At 40.2% G+C, this 18,044-nt stretch overlaps 1 protein-coding gene across 3 annotated transcripts in view; it reads left to right on the top strand.

Moving 5' to 3' along the window:
• Positions 1-18,044, top strand: part of LOC125450708 (phospholipid-transporting ATPase ABCA1-like) — a 159,116-nt gene that overhangs the window by 101,784 nt on the left and 39,288 nt on the right. For all 3 annotated transcript variants that reach the window (XM_059644425.1, XM_059644433.1, XM_059644422.1), the window contains 10 exons: positions 3,948-4,085; positions 6,021-6,241; positions 6,833-6,905; positions 7,395-7,597; positions 8,826-8,874; positions 9,434-9,547; positions 11,792-11,940; positions 12,993-13,117; positions 14,237-14,335; positions 17,423-17,612. In XM_059644425.1, coding sequence (XP_059500408.1) covers positions 3,948-4,085; positions 6,021-6,241; positions 6,833-6,905; positions 7,395-7,597; positions 8,826-8,874; positions 9,434-9,547; positions 11,792-11,940; positions 12,993-13,117; positions 14,237-14,335; positions 17,423-17,612 — 1,361 coding nt within the window. The remainder of the gene's footprint in view (positions 1-3,947; positions 4,086-6,020; positions 6,242-6,832; positions 6,906-7,394; positions 7,598-8,825; positions 8,875-9,433; positions 9,548-11,791; positions 11,941-12,992; positions 13,118-14,236; positions 14,336-17,422; positions 17,613-18,044) is intronic.

Below are 18,044 nucleotides of genomic sequence, written 5' to 3'. Positions count from 1 at the left end.
AGAACCACGATCCAGAAATGTAGGATTGTTGCCCATAGATGCAGTTGGGAATTTAGGAGAATTTTCTTTGTAATGAGAGTGGTTCCAATTTGGTAACGGTTACAACATGCAGTAGGTGAGGGCAATATCAGAGATTCATTTGTTAGAAAGTTGGATAATTACATTAGGAAAAAGGGAATGGAAGGATACATTATAAAGTAGGGTGAAGAAGCTTCAGATGGAACAGCAATGAAAAGGATGGTACGGATGTTAATTGATTAGTTATCCAGTGATTTGGACTAACAGTCTGCAGAAGACGTGAGTTGAAATCTTACCGTGGTACCTGGAAGGACTAAATTCAAATTAAATATAAGGTTGGTATTGGTGATGATGATCATGAGACCACTGAATTATTATAAAACCCATTTATTCATTCCTTCAGGAAAGGAAATCTACCAGCTTTGATCTGCCTAGCTTATATGTGTTTAGATGCCACAGGCACACATGGTAAACTTGAACAGCCCTCTGAAATGAGTCACTCTGTTGTCAAGAAGGTAGCTCACTCTCACCACTCTGAGGGCAATTAGGGATGAATAAAAAGGCTCCCCTTAGCCATGGATACATGTGTACTGTAATTAATGAAGAAAATAAACATTGGTATGGACTAGTTAGCTTGTCGAATCTTTCCTGTGCTGTAAATTCTATACAATTATATGACAATTGAATAATAATTGTCTGTTGTGGGAAATTTTATCAGATGCTTTCAGGAAAGCTTGCACATATAATTTAGCACTTACCTCAATGTAAATGAGTTGACCCTGAAACAAGTAAAATACATTAGTCATGCAGTATATATCCTCATTCAAAGTTGTGTAGATAGCTATTTACCATAGTGTTGTATATTGTTGCATATTACAGCAGCATGCAAGCAGTCACTGAAAGATTCTCTGTGAGCGAACCTTCCTCTGGTTATCCTTCTTGACTGATGGAATTCAAAATGCCAGTCGCTGTATTTTCGTTCACTTGTCAGGGAACTATTTTATACTTGTGTTGACTTCTTTTGATCACATTCGTGATGAGAAGATATACCAGTACAACTCCATTTTACATCTCTACAGTGATTCCGATGGGAGCTGGAGTTTAGTTGAGAGTTCCAGTGCATGGCTTGTGTGATCTCTGTCTCAATATGCTAGCCAGAACTATGTGCCAACTCAAATCCAGCTGCCAGTTTTATTGCGTGTGTAGAATCTGCAGCCATGAGATTACACAGTTATTAGTTGCTGAATTACTCACAGTGCTGACTGCTAGTGCCCTTCACAAGGGTTACTAAAGTTCAGTGGCAAAAAGGAAAAAGACAGACAGCTTTCATATTTTCTTTTTTTTTAATCATTTTCCTCTTGGTCAAAGTGCTTCATCTATATTTGTGGCCAGATTGTGGCAGGTGGTTTATATTGTACAATTTTGGTCATTCTAACACATTGCACTTTATTTATTTTGAAATCTTTTTTCTCTGGCAGCCAATTTTCTCGTTTTTCTGAAAACAGCGGTTCCCAAATAAGATAGAGTTGAATGGCTTTAGTTCAGGGACTTGAAAGCACAACGGCCAATATGTGTGGCCTAGATATCTGGAGATTTGAGTTCACAGTCTATCAATACAACTGGGGATTTGATTTTGGTTAATTGAGTAAATCTGGAATAAAAGGCTCATGGCCTTAGTGGTGACCATGAAACTACCAAGTTATAGTAAAATGTCATTTCCCTTTAGGGAAGGAGACTGGCTGAACTTATCTGGTCTGGTCTACATGTTACGCTGAATTCAACAGTAATGGTGGATTTCTTCCGTACTCCGGTTTCCTCCCACAGTCCAAAGATGTGCCAGCTAGGTGAATTGGCCATGCTAAATTGCCCATAGTGTTCAAGGGTGCGTGGGTTATAGGGGAATGGGTCTGGGTGGGATGCTTCAAGGGATGGTGTGTACCTGTTGGGCCGAAGGGCCTGTTTCCACACTGTAGGGAATCTAATCTAATCCTTAACTTGTATTTGAAATGATCTAGTGAGCTACTAGCTGTATTCAGGATGGAGACTGAGCTCCCATTACTCAAGGACAAATGGAATGGCAACGAACAGTTGCTTTTCAAGTGATGGTGTCCTAGCAATGTATCATTTAAAGAAATTGAGGGTGGCTTCTGTTAATGAATCATTTAAAAGCTGCATGAAGTAGGAAAACAGAAACCAGTACTTTTATTTGATACATGATTTATATGGAGAATACAATGTTACCTATATTTATGTCCTCCCTAACCTACTGCATGGTTCTCAGAAATTTCTCTTTACGTGTGTTGCGATACTCATTCAATCAATACCCTCCATCTATATTTCCCTAACCTTAACCGTGCTACTAACAGACCATTAACACACCATTAATAACTGTTACCATTCCCAAGTGTCTGTGCTTCCTGTGTGAGCTTCTACAGTGATTGTCAGTGGACTATTTAGGAGGCAGGAGAAGAATAATTCTCTGCTGACATCCACGTAATGTAGGAGTTACTTTGACAGCAAACTGTAACAGGAGCCTTGAGGAAATTTTTTTAAAAAAACCTTCTCTAACCAAGGACATTAAGCCATGTGCATCGCGATTTTTGCTGTCTTGGCTCAAGTCAGTGAAATCACTGCACAAGAGATATTACAGCACAGTCACGGTATTTATATCTCACACAATTGCCTTACCAATTTCAGCTCACTCTACAAAATAACTATTTCTTTTTCCGTCTTATATATCCGCCTTCCCCTTAAATGCATTTACTCTATTCTGCCTCAATCACTCCAGTTCTTCCGAATACTACATTTCCCACCACTCAGAGTAGCAATCATATACTTGTAACCAGTAATTTTGGACACTTCACAAGTGGAAATGTTGGGATTTGAACTATTTTGTGGTCATTGATTTTCAGCTAGCTTACTAAATAGGTCAGCAGGGAATTTGGGAATGTGAGGGGAGTTATGATGTTCAGACGGAGACTTAAAGAATGGAACATTTTTGTATTGGTGCCAGCCATTGTCAACTATTTTCAATGTTTTGACCTGGTATATTGCAACTAAGTATTAGTTGAACAGAACATTTCAGCTAGAGTGCTATAGAGATAGAATTCCACAATTTAATTTCTGTGGTGAGATAATTTTGCAAATGTAAATCGTAGCTCTCCCTGGATTTGTCGGTCAAGATGAAAACATAGGAGCTATTTGTCTGAAAATTGCTCACTTCCAAGGATGTCCCACTCTCTTGGCAGGTAAAATAAGAATTTGGAGTGCAACTTTGTTGCTTCAGTCTTGGTCTGTTTTTATAATGTGACAGCATTTCCCCTTAGCCGTTCTTTCATGTAAACATTTGTAAAAAAGGCAAGGCTCACAGGGTAGCATCCCCCATTTAAAATCTCAACAGTGGTCCCTCAGTAACCCCCAGTGCCCCCATCCTTCTGTGAAGCCAGGACTTAATTCTGTTCAAAGTATGGCTGAGGAGTATACAAAAGGTCACTTCTTCCATGACTATTGCTTTCTGCGTTTGTCATTGGAAATATGGCAGAATTTCAAATTTCCCATTTTGGAATGTTTCTTTGGTTGCAGTGGCTGCATATTTTATTTTGGGTCAAACCCTGTTCCCCCAACTCACTAACTGAGACAGGTATGCCAGTAGCACCAAATCAAACTGTCTGTCATGCACATTATCCTCAAGTGAAATTTTCAATGAGATTAGGAGCACAAAGTTGGAATAGATAGCTGTCCCACCCTCTGCCTTTGATCCTTGCTCATGAAGCCAATTGAGGAATGAGTAACTCAACTATTTTTCTTTATTTGTAAAATCTTGGATTGTTATTGTCTTCAGATTCAGATATCCAATCGCTTCAGATATTGCTTATCTGCTACTTATCTTTAAGTTGAAATTTATGTTTTAATGTTGTTTGATTTAAAAGGTGGAATGCAACGTAAACTTTCAGTGGCCCTTGCATTTGTTGGTGGCTCAAAAGTTGTCATCTTGGATGAACCAACTGCTGGAGTTGACCCATATTCTCGCCGTGGGATATGGGATTTGCTGCTGAAATATCGGCAAGGTAAGATTATGGTGTGGCCTGGAATGTCATAGTGGCACATCATAAAGGAACGTTTATATTTTGTGAACAGCATGACCTTCATCACCCTTTTGCCATGATAGTGGTGCCTCACTTTTGCAACAAGAATAGAAGCAACAGGACCAGAGATGAAGAATGTTGGGTGCCTGATGTCAGTGTCACTGGACAAGTAACTCAGAGTCTAGGCTAATGGTTCTGAAGACATGGGTTTGAATCCCGGGGTAGATGGTGAATTCATAACAAGACTCTGGAATTAGAAAGAAGCTAGCCTAAGTATAGCCCGTAAACCAAAAAACTATTGTTGATGTTCATTGAAAAAAGAACTGGTTCACTAATGTCAATTAGGGAGGAAATCTGGCATCCTTACCTGGTCTGACTTACATGTAACTCCAGACTTTTGATTGCCCTCTGGGCAATTAGGGATAGGCAATAACTGCTGGCCTAGCCAACGATGTCCACATCCCATGAACGTACAGTAAAGGATTTTTTAAAAAACGTCCCATAGAGCCTTTGAATGAAGCAACTTCTCTTCATCTGAGTCCCAAAATGATTAGCCTGATACTGTAGCCTTGTGTTTTGGATTCCCTGACAAGAGGAAACAATCATTCAGCAACTACCAATATCAAATCCCTTCCAAATCCTGCATGTTTCATTGAAGTCATCTCTCGTTATTCTAAACTCCAGAGCAAATAGACTCACCTTGTTTAGCTTCTGATCTTAGGACAAACCCACTCATCACAGAGACCTAGTCAGTGAATTGCTAATGTAAATATATCCTACCTTAGATTGTGAAGATGTTGCAAAATCCCCATGCTTTAATGTTCGATAAAATGGAACTTATGTAAGCAAAATCCCGTGGACCAAATGTAGTTGTGTGGACTTAAATAAATTGATTATCAGATTCCTTAGTTTAATAAAAGAGTGAGAAATCTACTGACGATTTTTTTTGGTGGGAGAGTAATGTTGGTAGACTTGGAGCCGCAAGATGTGCATTCCAGAGATTTTGCAGAGATGCCAGCATTAAAATTTCAGATGTCCCTCTAATACCTTAACAAGTATTAGGGCTGCCGTCTTTTGGATCAAATGATAAACCAAGGCCCCAGCTGCTTTCTTAGCTGGTCATAAAAGTTCCCACGCCTTTGTTCCAAACAGCATAAATAGTATTTTCACTGCTCTGGACAATATTTATTCTATGTCAGCAGTGCTTAAAATGCAGGTTGTCTGGCTATTGTTACAGTGCTGTTTTTGAAAGTTTGCTGAGCACATGCTGGTCATGGAGACTTCATCACTGTAAATGCTTTGTAACATCCTGAAATCATGAAAGCACCTGTATAAATATAAGCCTTTCTCTCAAAAGCTCCTGCTGCATAACACCCAAGTTCTAAGTTATGATTAATCTAATTAATCCTCCTGCTTGAGTTCTGTTAATCTTTCACTGGTCTTCTATAAAAAATCAGTAGGATTGGGCTGATAGATTCAAAAATTGGCATCGCTGAAGTAAGCAGTATCAGTCCTCATGGTGTAAGGAAGCCTCAAAATGGTTAAAATGCAGTTGAAATCAGAACCCACATTTACATTTCAAACAAAGGATTATTGTACACAAACCACTTAATATACTACGCTTGCAAGCCAAGAAATAAGGACATGCTTTTACACTTAACTTGAGTATGGTTCAAATCAAATTTCAATGCAATTATTTGCTTACAGTGGCATAGCAGATAATGTGTAATGATCTTGTAGGAAAATTGCACCCTTCGAACAGACATATTTAATACACTGTTACTGAGTAAGGATCCAAAGTTGCTTACAGTCATAACTTAACAATGTCTTTTAAATCTGTGGATTTATACATGGTGATTTCTGGTAAGCAATGTTATATTCTGGTGGGGAGATATGTAAGTTAGTTTTCCTTCCCAGGTCGGACGATTATCCTCTCTACACATCATATGGATGAGGCGGATATGCTGGGAGACCGGATTGCCATTATTTCTAATGGCAAGCTATGCTGTTGTGGATCATCACTGTACCTAAAGAACCAATTAGGAACAGGTTACTACCTCACTCTGGTCAAGAAAGATTTGGAGCCATCTCTCAGTTCCTGTCGAAACAGCAGCAGCACCATGTCCTACTTAAAAAAGGCAAGTATTAATTACATAAGATAAAAGACACAAATAGGCCATTTGGTCCAGCCGGTCTATGCCAATATTCATAATTTACTGCTCCTTCTCTATCAGTACGAAATTCTTAATCCTTCTCCCTCTTAAGCTGCTTTACCCTTTCCTTAAAGTATTCACTTTGGACAATCCTGCAGTAGCAATTTCTCCATTCTCTGCACTCTCTGGGTGAAGACCTTTCTTCTGAATTCATTACTGGATTTATGGTGACTATCTTATGTCAATAACCCGTAGCTTTGCTCTTTCCTACATGTGGAAATATTTTCTCCATGTCTGCTTAAGCTTTTCACAGTTTTTAAAACTCACCAATAGGGTACTCACTCAGCTTTCTCATTCAAACGGAAACGAGATCCACAGGAACATGTCCTCCCCTAATATGTATACCCCTCCCTGCCTGTTATCATTCTTGTAAGTATTTTTTCACCCTCTCCAGGGCCTGTGTGTCTTTTCTATAGCATAGTGATTAGCATGGTAAATGTGCTTCAAGTGATTACTGCTGTCTTCCAGTTACATCATTGGACTAATGGGCATCTACTCTGTTGGTCTCATTCACAGGAGGACAGTGTTTCTCAAAGCAGCTCTGATGCTGGGCTTGGCAGTGATCAAGAAAGTGATACCATCACAATAGGTAAACAAAATCTAATAAAGACCAAGTACACCAGCTTAGAATGAGCAACTCAAATCCGCCAGAGTCGAATTAGTGTAAGGTTATGTTTGGTGTTATTTATTGGCCGCATTGCTTCCTTGTTTTGTCTCTGGAGAATATGCTTGATACAGGTCAGACATTTCCTCACAGGGAGAAAGAGAGAGAGAGGGAGGAACAGGTTGCTGAGACCTTCCGAGTCAGCCTAGTTTGTTGAATGGAATTAATGGAGTGGGGCAAATAATTGCTTGCTTAAAGATATGTTAGGTGTGGTTGCTCCTCCTCCTAGTTACACAACACCACACCTGGTGCCAGCTGCCTCCTGACCCATCACCTGAAACCAAAGGAAATGTTCCTTTGAGGGATTTTTAAAACAGTGTTAATGATAGTGCAATCAGCATTATCCAGGTTATATGCATCAGTCGCATCAGATGGCTCATTAATGTGATCTTGCTTTTACTGTCCATTTTCCAGATGTTTCAGCCATTTCCAATCTCATCTTAAAACACATTCCAAAGGCTCGCTTGGTTGAAGATATTGGCCATGAACTGACCTACGTGCTGCCTTATGAGGCAGCTAAAGACGGGGCTTTTGTGGAACTTTTTCATGAGATTGATGACAGGCTTTCTGACCTTGGAATTTCCAGTTATGGAATCTCCGACACCACCCTGGAAGAAGTAAGATATTGGGTTTCATGTTTTGCTTCTCCCCAAAGACCTGCTCCTCAATCAGTGAACGCTCGTATAGACTGTGTCTAATTGTTGTGTCTTTTGTCAATGTGCAGAAAATGGTGAGGGTAGGGTGTCCTTGGATAGACCATTTGTTAAATTGGTTTGGAATTTGGAGCTATGCAGAATGCTTGATCACATCTGATCCAAAATTGGGTGTTGAGTTTACTGATTTCAGCCTGGGAGATCATAGTTTGTGCTTTGAGAAAACCTCAAAACTGTCTGCCATTGTGTCCACTCCAAATAGTCAGCCTGTATCATTAATTGAGTGTTTGCTTGAGGACTAGACTGCATCATGATAACCTCATGGTCCACTATCCTGACAAAACTTGTTGACACATGAAGACCAATCACTTGGTGAGGAAACAGAAAGTCAGTAAGTGCCTCAAGTTAGGGCTGCAGTTTGAGTTCTGAGGAAATATGCAGAGGATATTCAAGGGTTGTCTTATTCCAAGAAAGGATATAGTACTGAGTCAATATCCTTGAATAATACTAATTTATTTGAAAATGCCTTTAACAAGTCTTAAAAGTAAAAATATTCTGAATTTGCAGCATGAACAGAGGGCATCCACAGAGGAATACAGTATACCAGAAAACCTCATCCCTGAATCAACTCAGCATGATTAATCTTTAGCACATTATAACTAAAGTGAAAACATTTTGCAGGCCCATGAGATATACCATGTATCCCACCAGTGGTGGAGATCATTGCTTATCCTATCTATGAGTGGACCTCTGTTGGGTTACAGCATTCCTTTTGTTAGGAAGGAGAGATTCTGTTTGAGTGTTTGACAGAATTCTTCCAACATGTGAAGCACTGGAAGATTTAAAATGGTGGATTTATGGGGTTAGTTTTACCGTGGTGATTCACTGCCAATGACACCGATTATGTTATTTCTTACCTGATTGCTTTCTCTTTGTTCTCACTTTCAATGAACACTAATTCCAAGTTCAAAATACTGCAGTATGGAAGTCAGTGTTGCTGCAGAGGGAAAATTTGCTCAACTCAATCATGCCGCTAGAACTAAGCAGAGCCTGAGATTTTGCAGTAAGCCTGCAGATTCTGAGTTGGTCCATAAATTGTCATATCTATATCTTTATTATCATGCTTATAGTTCTTTCTGATAAATTGTAAATGAGCACAGACCTTTTACTTCTTTGTCATTTTTATTTGTAGATTTTCCTTAAGGTTGCCGAGGATAATGGAGTGGATGCTGAAACCTCAGGTAACCTGATCTGGACTCTGCATTTTGTAATCTGATGTGCCAGGTTTTAACTTCCAGAATTGTATATTATGCATCTGTATTCCTGTAAATATCAATATGCCTTATTTTCTAAGATTAGGTGTAAATCATTATTTCACATGTGCTCTGTCTGAAGGCCAGTCCTTGGCTAGCTCATTTTCCGCTGATGCTGCATCCTAAGCAGATTCCTTGCTAGATTTGCGTCAGTGGCGCTTCCCCAGTGCCTTCCACTCACCAGAGCATGTCCCAGACCCACCTCAGTTAGAGCAGGGATCAAACACGTGCTCTTGATGTTATTCTGAATCACATGTGAACCATGCAGCCAACTTAGAAAAGTTAGCACATCAGTTTTCCCCAATATTATTCCCAGTGACATTGAGAATGAACGTTCATCATAATGTGCACTTCTGTTAAGTCCTTAAATGGGTTCTAAACAAGGAAGCAAACATTCGTGAACCACTCAGTCACGTTTATCAGGATCAATGTGTTGGTTCTTGATGGTTTAAAGTTGATCTAAATGGTAAATCTGATTTCACTTCAGATGGCATGATTCCAGCTTGCCGAAATCGCAGATCGAGATTTGTGGACAGACAGAGTTGCTTGAGACCGTTTACTGATGATGCTGCTGATGTTAATGACTCAGATGGTGATCCCGGTAAGTAGGGAGATGGAAAATGATGCATGTTGTTGTCTGCAAATCTGCCGGTGACTCATTATATACTGAGATGCAAAATAAGCTTAGAAGCAACCAGTTAGCCCTCTAGCCTGTTTCATCATTCAATAAGATCATAGATGGCTTGATTGAGATCTCAACTTCACATTCTCACCTACTTCCAATAACAGTTGACTCCCAGAATTATTTAGATCCTGACCCAATGAAAGGGCTGACCTTGCCCCAACTTCCTGTGCTGATTTTGAGTACAGGGCACTAGAACTGATGTTAACTGTAGCGTTGAGATTTCCCACTGGTCTCTTGACTATGGAGCAAATGGGTTATATTGGGCATGCGGATAGGAACATCAAAAGGAAATTGGACCTCAATGGCAGCAGTATTATTTCAGGGGAATTTACAGTTTAAATCCAGTCATAGAGTCCTACAGCACAGAGACAGGCCTTTTGGCTCAAACTGGTCCATGCTGACCAAAATGTCCATCCACGCTAACCCCATTTCCCTGTATTTTGTCTATATCCTTCTATGCCTCTCCCATCCGTGTATTCATCCAAATGCTTTTTAAATGTTGTTGATGTATCTGCATTGACCACTTCTGCTGGCATCTCATTACATATGCGTTCAATCCTTTGTGTAAAAAAAGTTGCCCCTTAGGTTCCCATGTATTCTTTGCTCTCTCACCTTAAATGGATGCCCACTAGCCCTTATTTCCCCAACGCTGGGAAAAAGACTGAGTGCATTTACCCTATCCATGCCTTTCATGATCTTATATGCATCAATAAGAGCCCCCCCCACCTCAGTCTCCTACGCTGTAAAGAAAAAAGTCTGACCTTGTCCAGCCTCTTCCTATAAGTCAGTCCCTTGAGACCTAGCAACATCCTTGTAATTTTTTCTGCACTCTTCCCAGTTTATTGACATACTTCTTATAGCGATGTGACCAAAACTGAACACAATACTCTCAGTGTGCCTCACCAGTGTGCTGTACAATTGCAACACAACCTCCTAACTTCTATACTCGATACCCTGACCGATGAAGACCGGTCTGCCAAAAGCTGCCTTCACTGTCCTATCTACCTCTGGCTCCACTTAAGAGAACCTTGCACCTGAACTCCAAGGTTCCTGTGTTCCACTACACTCCTTAAGGACCTACCATTCACCATAAAACTCCTACCTTGATTTGACTTTCCAAAATGCAACACTTCACACTTATATATATTAAACGCTTGTTGCCATTTCTTGGCCCACTTCCCCAGCTGATCAAAATCCTGCTCCAGTTTTTGATAACCTTCCCCACTGTGCACGATACCACCTATTTCAGTGTCATCCAAAAACTTACTAAACATGCCTTTTACGTTCTCATCCAAATCATTGATATAGATAACAAACAGCAATGGGCCCAGCACCAATCCCTGAGGTACACCACTAGTCACAGGCCTCCAATCCGACAAGCATCCTTCCACTATTACTCTCTGCTTCCTACCGTCAAGCCAATTGTGCATCTAATTTGCCAACTCTCCCTGGATTCCATGTGATCGAATGTTCCAGGGCAGCCTACTGCATGGAACCTTATCAAAGGCCTTACTGAAATTCAGATGGGCAATGTCTGCCACCCTACCCTCATCAACCTTCCGAGCCATTTCATCAAAGAACTCTGAACACGTTTGTGAGGCGTAATCTCCCATGCACGAAGCCATGCGGCCTACTCCTAATCAAACCCTGTCTTTCCAAATACACGTATATCTCATCCCTCGGAAACTTCTCAAGTAACTTACTTACCACTGATGTTAGGCTTGCTAGTCTGTAGTTCCCAGGATTTTCTTCACAGCCCGTCTTGAATAAGGTCAGGAACTCAAAAGCAAAATACTTCAGATACTGGAAGTCTAATATAAGAACAGCAAAACAAGCTGGAAAACCAAGGTCAGGCAGCATCTGTGGAGTGAAACAGAATTAACAGTTCAAGTTGATCACTTTCCATTGGAACTTGCTTATCACAAATTGACTGCTCTACCTCACCTCACTGTTGTGAAGCACTTTAATATGTTCTGAGACTGTGAAAAGCACCATGCATGTAATTGTTTATCAGATATACTTACATACCCTGTATTTTGTTAATGTTGAATCATTGAGTTACATGGTGAATGATAAGCCCCCACACATGAATGATTTTATATTGACCGCAGTGTGCTGTTAAAGAAGTATAACGAGTGAAAATGATTGTTTTGTTTGCAGAGGCCCGCGAAACGGACTTTCTGAGTGGAATGGATGGGAAAGGCTCTTACTCAGTAAGAGGCTGGAATCTTTTTCGGCAGCAATTTGTGGCATTGTTTTGGAAGAGGTTGATTTATGCAAAACGCAGCAGGAAAGGAATTTTTGCTCAGGTGAGCCTCGTATTGTCATAGGAACTGATGACAGAACAGATACAGTGGACCATACTGTATCACTGTGAACAGTGGGATCGGAGCACTTACTGGGTCTGGGTATGACTAAAGGAACTGGGTGAGCTTGTTACATATAACAGTGGCAAGTCTGAAAATGAGTTGATATCAGAGAGTATCAAACTGGGCAATTGAAATTGCAAAACTTTGTAAGTCTTACAAGCATTTCTAAGTAACTCCCTTTCAACATTGCCCAGCTGAAGTAATTGCACAGAGGCTGATATCCTGGTGCCTAGTCACCCTTTATTTACTTGTGCACAGTAGGGCTAGCCAGCTCGGAGTCAGGCCCCTAAACTGAGGAGACTGTGAATCTCCTGTTTATATCTGTCAGCTGGGGCTCCCTGATAGGCCCAGGTTAATAAGGATCGAGGATCACATTGTCAAGAATCACATATCAAGGATCTCGTAGTCAATAAGATTCACTTGGTTCCAGCTATTTTCTTTTTGCCGACTTCTGCCTCTACCCTCAAATTTCAGAATTTACATGCTGATCACCTTTTCTGGCTTCTTTGAATAGAATTAAGAAATTTAGGTGACATTGATGCTATTGTTCAATTGAATTAGTTTGAGATTGTCAAATTGCAGATGCTTCATTCGTATACTTGTTAAATTCCATCAACATTTTCACAATTAGAATACAATTTATAGGGTGCATGAGACCAGGGCAGAGGCATAGTTTGAGTGAGAAACTGATTAAGCTTGGCTGCACTTTTACCCTCTGTTCAAGGCCATTTATATACTCCAGGGCAAAATCATTTAACACTCTTAGATGCTATTCACATCTGCATTACCAGAAGTTCTGCTTTCATTGAGACCTTTTTAAAGTAGAAATATCTCTTTCTGTCTCACTGTAAATGGAACTGGAATCTTTATAACAACCTACAGCATTAATCCATTCAATTCATCTCCATTCAATATGATTCGATAATGCATAATCATGCAACCTGGTTTTTGTACAAGTCTGAAAGAATTCTGTCTGCTTTCCTGTCTTACAGATCGTGCTGCCTGCTGTGTTTGTGTGTATTGCACTGGTGTTCAGTCTGATTGTGCCTCCATTTGGAAAATATCCCAGTTTAGAACTGCATCCCTGGATGTATGACGAGCAGTATACTTTCATTAGGTATGTCTTCTATTGTGCGTTGTTTGCAACTCATTACAGTAGAGCAAGGTGATCATTAGAGGGAGACCAAGAGGAGCTCTTGCCAGGGTCACTGCCACTCAATTTAGAAAATAATTGATGGCTGTGGTGAAGGCGGACAATGACTCATCAAACAAAATACCATTTGTAAATTTCTGAGTGCAGTTAAGTTCTCCTTTGTGGTTCCAACTTTGTTTACTCATGGAAGCGTTTCCATAATGCTGTTTAAAAACACTTAAATCCATGCAGTATCCATTTACATTCAGCCAGATATCTGCCCAATTAATCACTTTGGACTATCTATATCGCCTAATTGTATTGAACTTTGTGAATTTGTGCATTTGCAATAGAAGATCAGATTGGTAAGGTGTGCTTAGAGGGAAGAGTTAACTGGCCACGCCGGTGGACTGCATGGGCATCAACCCCTCTACTACTTAACTGACACTTATTGAAGATCTGGGATGTTTTAATTCCTGAGATTAGTTTACATTCAACCAACCAGCCAAAAATCGTGAGGTGGCAGAGTCCAGACATAGCCTATAAGGCTTAGGAAGGCACTTGTGCTCCTCGTCTCCATACAACACTTACTTTAATTCTTAGCCTTTTTATTTCGTCTGCTTCTTGCTTGGTGGGTCTCACTGCACAGGGTGCCTGTGGAAGGTGAGCTGATCCTTCAGTTAAAATACCATTGTAGAAACATTATAGCACCTTAAATTAGAATGTATTATAAGTCAGATTCCTCAGCGACAGAAGGACAATGAGCAGTAAAGTTGAGGAAAGTGGAGGACTTGTTACTGGTTAAAGGAAGACGCACAAGATGCTTCACCAGTGCCATGGATGTAAACTGTCTCTCCTGATAATTAGACATGAACTGAATTAGTACAGTGACCAAGTCAATAATGGATACACAGCACCCTGATCCATGCATTTTTAAAACTGACCTCCTACCAACCAAACAGAGGAAGAGGCTTGACAAAAAGGTCTCAAGAAATAGCGTGACAACCATTTAAAAAAGAATAAGGTAGAATTTGATGATATCTTGTTGACTGATGCTACAACTTGATTCAAGACTATTAATCTTTCTGTATAACCTCTTCACAGTAATGATGCCCCTGGAAACAAGAACGCAGAAAAACTGCTTGACTCTCTTGTTAATAAACCAGGGTTCGGCACACGGTGTATGAAAGGAAACCCCATTCTGTGAGTACACTGTAGATCTTGATTTAATGCATCCTGAACAGATATAATGGACATCATGTGTCTGTACTGAATACTATTATTGATAAACCGTTACAGACATGTGTTTAACTCTGTTATTGAAGATCCTGTGTTGTGGTCATTTTCAACTAAATCTCATTCCTACCACAGCATTCTTTGAAACCTACGGTCTTATGAAAATTACCTAGATTCTGTTACGCTTGCAATGGATTGGAACATCATAGATGTAACATCTCTTTTAAGTAAGAAAGGAAATGAGAAGCAGGAAATCGTAGACCAGTTTGTTTAACATACATCATGGGCAATGTTCTCTCTAAGGTGTGTGCACATGCATAGCTCTGAGGTTCGTCGGAGGTCCTACGTATGCCAATTGGTGAGCTAGCACACTAATCTCTGATTTCAAGCTGTGCACAGACTTTGGTCATGGGGAAATTGCTAACATCTATTTTTCAGGATGCAGGTACAAAACCTTTATAAATTCTTAGTAACAAACAGAGTCAACATGATTTTCTGAAAGGGACAGTGTATTAGATAAATTTATTAGAGTACTTTGAAGATGATTGACAGTCAGGATTAATAGGTTATTTTCAAGTTGACAAAATGTAAAAAGTACAGTGTTACAGGGATCTGTGATGCTGTTTGAACTATTAGATTCCATACAATGTGAAAACAGGTCCTTCGGCCCAACAAGTCCACACTTCCCCATGCAGCATCCCACCCAGACCCATCCCTCTATAACCCACAAACCCCTGAACACTATGGGCAAATTAGTATGGCCAATCTACCTAGCCTGCACGTTTTTGAACTGTGGGAAGAAACCAGAGCACCCGGAGGAAACCCACACAGACACAGGGAGAACGTGCACACTCCACACAGACAGTCACCCAAGGCTGGAATCAAACCCAAGTCCCTGGTGCTGTGAGGCTGCAGTGCTAACCACTGAGCCAAAATGATCTATGTCAAATATCTTGGATACAGGAATGAACCAAAGCACAGCCAAATTTCCTGCTGATAAAATGACAGGAAATTAAATTGTTAGGAAGGTACAAAGAGTCTGCATAGGAATTGAAAGAGGTTGAGCAACAAATTTAGCAAATGGATATAATGCGGGAAAATGTGAGGTTGCCCATTCTTCGACAAGAAGACTAGAAGTGTAGAATATTATTTAAATGGAGACATGCTGCAGAATGCTGAAGTAATGAACGATCCTGGTGTCCTTACACAGGAATCACAAAAAAAGTTGGCATTGCAACATCCAGCAAGTAATTAGGAAGGCAAACGCAATGTTGACCTTTATGGCAATAAGTTTGGAGCATAAAAGTGCGGAGACATTATTACAATTATACCTAGAATATTGTGCATAGTTTTCATTAGAACTAGCTCAAAAAGTAATTCAATAAGCTTATTCCTGGGATGGAATGATTGTTTTATAAGGAAAGCCTGAGAAGATTAAGCAAGGAAATTTTGGAATAATACAAGGTCAGCGTATTGAAACACATAAGATTCTGAGGAAACTTGGCAGGGTAATTGCTGGGGGATGTTTCATCTCAGGAGAGTCTAGAGGTTGAGTATAGTTTTGTAAAAAAAAAATCTCCCAATTTAGATAGAAATTAGGGGACATTTCCTCTCTTAGACGGCTGTTAATATTTGGAATTCTCCACTGCAGAGACCAGTGGAAATTGGCTCATGGAATATTGTTGAGCTGCATTGCCCATATTTTTGATAACAAGGGAGTCAAGGGGGAGCAAATTACTGCAGATGCTAGAATCTGTACTGAAAACAACAAATGCTAGAGACCACAGCGGGTCAGGTGCCATCCATGGAGAGATAGTCATCTAGACTCAAAATGTTAGCTTATGCTGTCTCCATGGAAGCTGCCTGACCCACTATGATCTCCAGCATTTGTTGTTTTCAGGGGATCAAAAGTGCTGGAAGATAGAGAAGGAAGTGGGGTTAAGGGCACAATTAAATCAGCAATGATCTTGTTGAATGATGGGACAGTTCAATGGGCCAAATGACATAGTCTTGCTCCTATTTCTTATGATCCTATGATTATGAAGCTAAAGTGTTTGCTCAAAGAGAAAATTTTCCATGAGCTCAGTCGGAACCACTGTCAGGAAATCTGTCAAGGACAGGAGCATCTAGCTTTAATATTAGTATTAGATTCCGGACATTACTGAGCATAAATAATGTAATCAGGAAGCCTCGTGCCAGTGACCCTGAGATTTGTAACAGGAAGTCACTACGAACTCTCCTGTATAAATGATCACATTCTCATTATCAAAATTCCTGTTGTGCCATTGTTTTGTACTTCCCAGAGTCATTCAGCCTACTGTCTGTGTGTAAATCATTCCACACAAAGCTTCCAAATTAAATCTTAGTCCTCTCCCAAACTGGGAAGAACAATTGCAAGTGATCCCATCATTTCACAGGAGCTGTCATGCAGATCAGTGGACACAAAACTGTGATATACAATTGAGTCTCATTCCCTGACGGTTGTCCCATCTCCACTGACGCGTCTTCAAGTATGTCAACCTGAGCCAAGTAGTTGGAGTTGGTGCATGTGTTTGCTCATAAATCAACCATTTCATCCCAGGAATCAGCTTCATGAACTACTGTCTGAACTCTCAATGTAAACTGTGACTGCCCTGAAGCCCCTTTGAAATGACAAGCTTGCCCAGGAAGACTGAACAGGCTCAGATTCTTTCCTTTAATGTTTTCATTGCATCATTGCCTTCAGTTGCGTCGACTATAAGCGCCTTCTCCTTAAGTCTTGAAATGCCTCTCTCAATATCCTCCTTTAAGACATTGCTTTAAATATATATCTTCAACAAAGCTTTTGGGTATTACTCATATCTCATTGTGGGGTTTGGTATCAAAGTATGTTTGAAAATGTGCCTTGGGACAGTTTTGTTACATTGAAATTGCAGTATCACAGAGCAAATGGGTGTTGTTTCACAGTTTTCCATAATAAAGTCATTTTTGTCAGATTCACTTAAATAGTGTTATATGTTTTAAAAATGGGAAATGAAGATTAATAGTTGTGTCATGTGTTTTTACTCATTTTAGAGATAATCCCTGTGAGCCTGCAGCAGGGGAATGGATGACGCCATCTGTTTCGAATTCTGTCATGGATGTCTTTTTCAAAGGGAATTGGACAATGGATAATCCTTCACCATCCTGTCGATGTAGTGATAACACTATAAAGAAGATGCTCCCTGACTGCCCTGCAGCTGCTGGTGGACTTCCGCCTCCTCAGGTCTGAGAATGAACCACTTTATTTATAAACTGTAATAGGATGAATGCATGACAGGTACTTTTAGAACAATTGTAATTGAAACGCAGGGATTGAGTTGACGACCAGAAAACCCCTCAGTTCCATTTAAACATAATGAATGATGTGTCTCCAAATGAACAGTCCCTAATAATCAGCTAATTTTCACCTATTGTACATTATTTTGATGTTACTGGGTCAGGCAAGAGTGCCTGAACTTGCACAGTTAAACTATTCAGAATAATGTACTGGTTGTAATGAGGTCAGCCACGTGAACCTCATAGAATATGAGTTCCCTGATTGGGGCCATTAATCTGGTCTGACCAGGAAGCCCTGGTTGACAGATGGGGGTGTCAGAGTTTTGCTCACTCTGGGAGCTGGTTTTAATGGAGCTGAATCAGTGAGAAGGATTCTCCA

Source organism: Stegostoma tigrinum, chromosome 3 (genome assembly GCF_030684315.1).
Source record: "Stegostoma tigrinum isolate sSteTig4 chromosome 3, sSteTig4.hap1, whole genome shotgun sequence".
NCBI classification, from domain to species: domain Eukaryota; kingdom Metazoa; phylum Chordata; class Chondrichthyes; order Orectolobiformes; family Stegostomatidae; genus Stegostoma; species Stegostoma tigrinum.
This window is presented reverse-complemented; position numbering and strand designations above follow the sequence as displayed.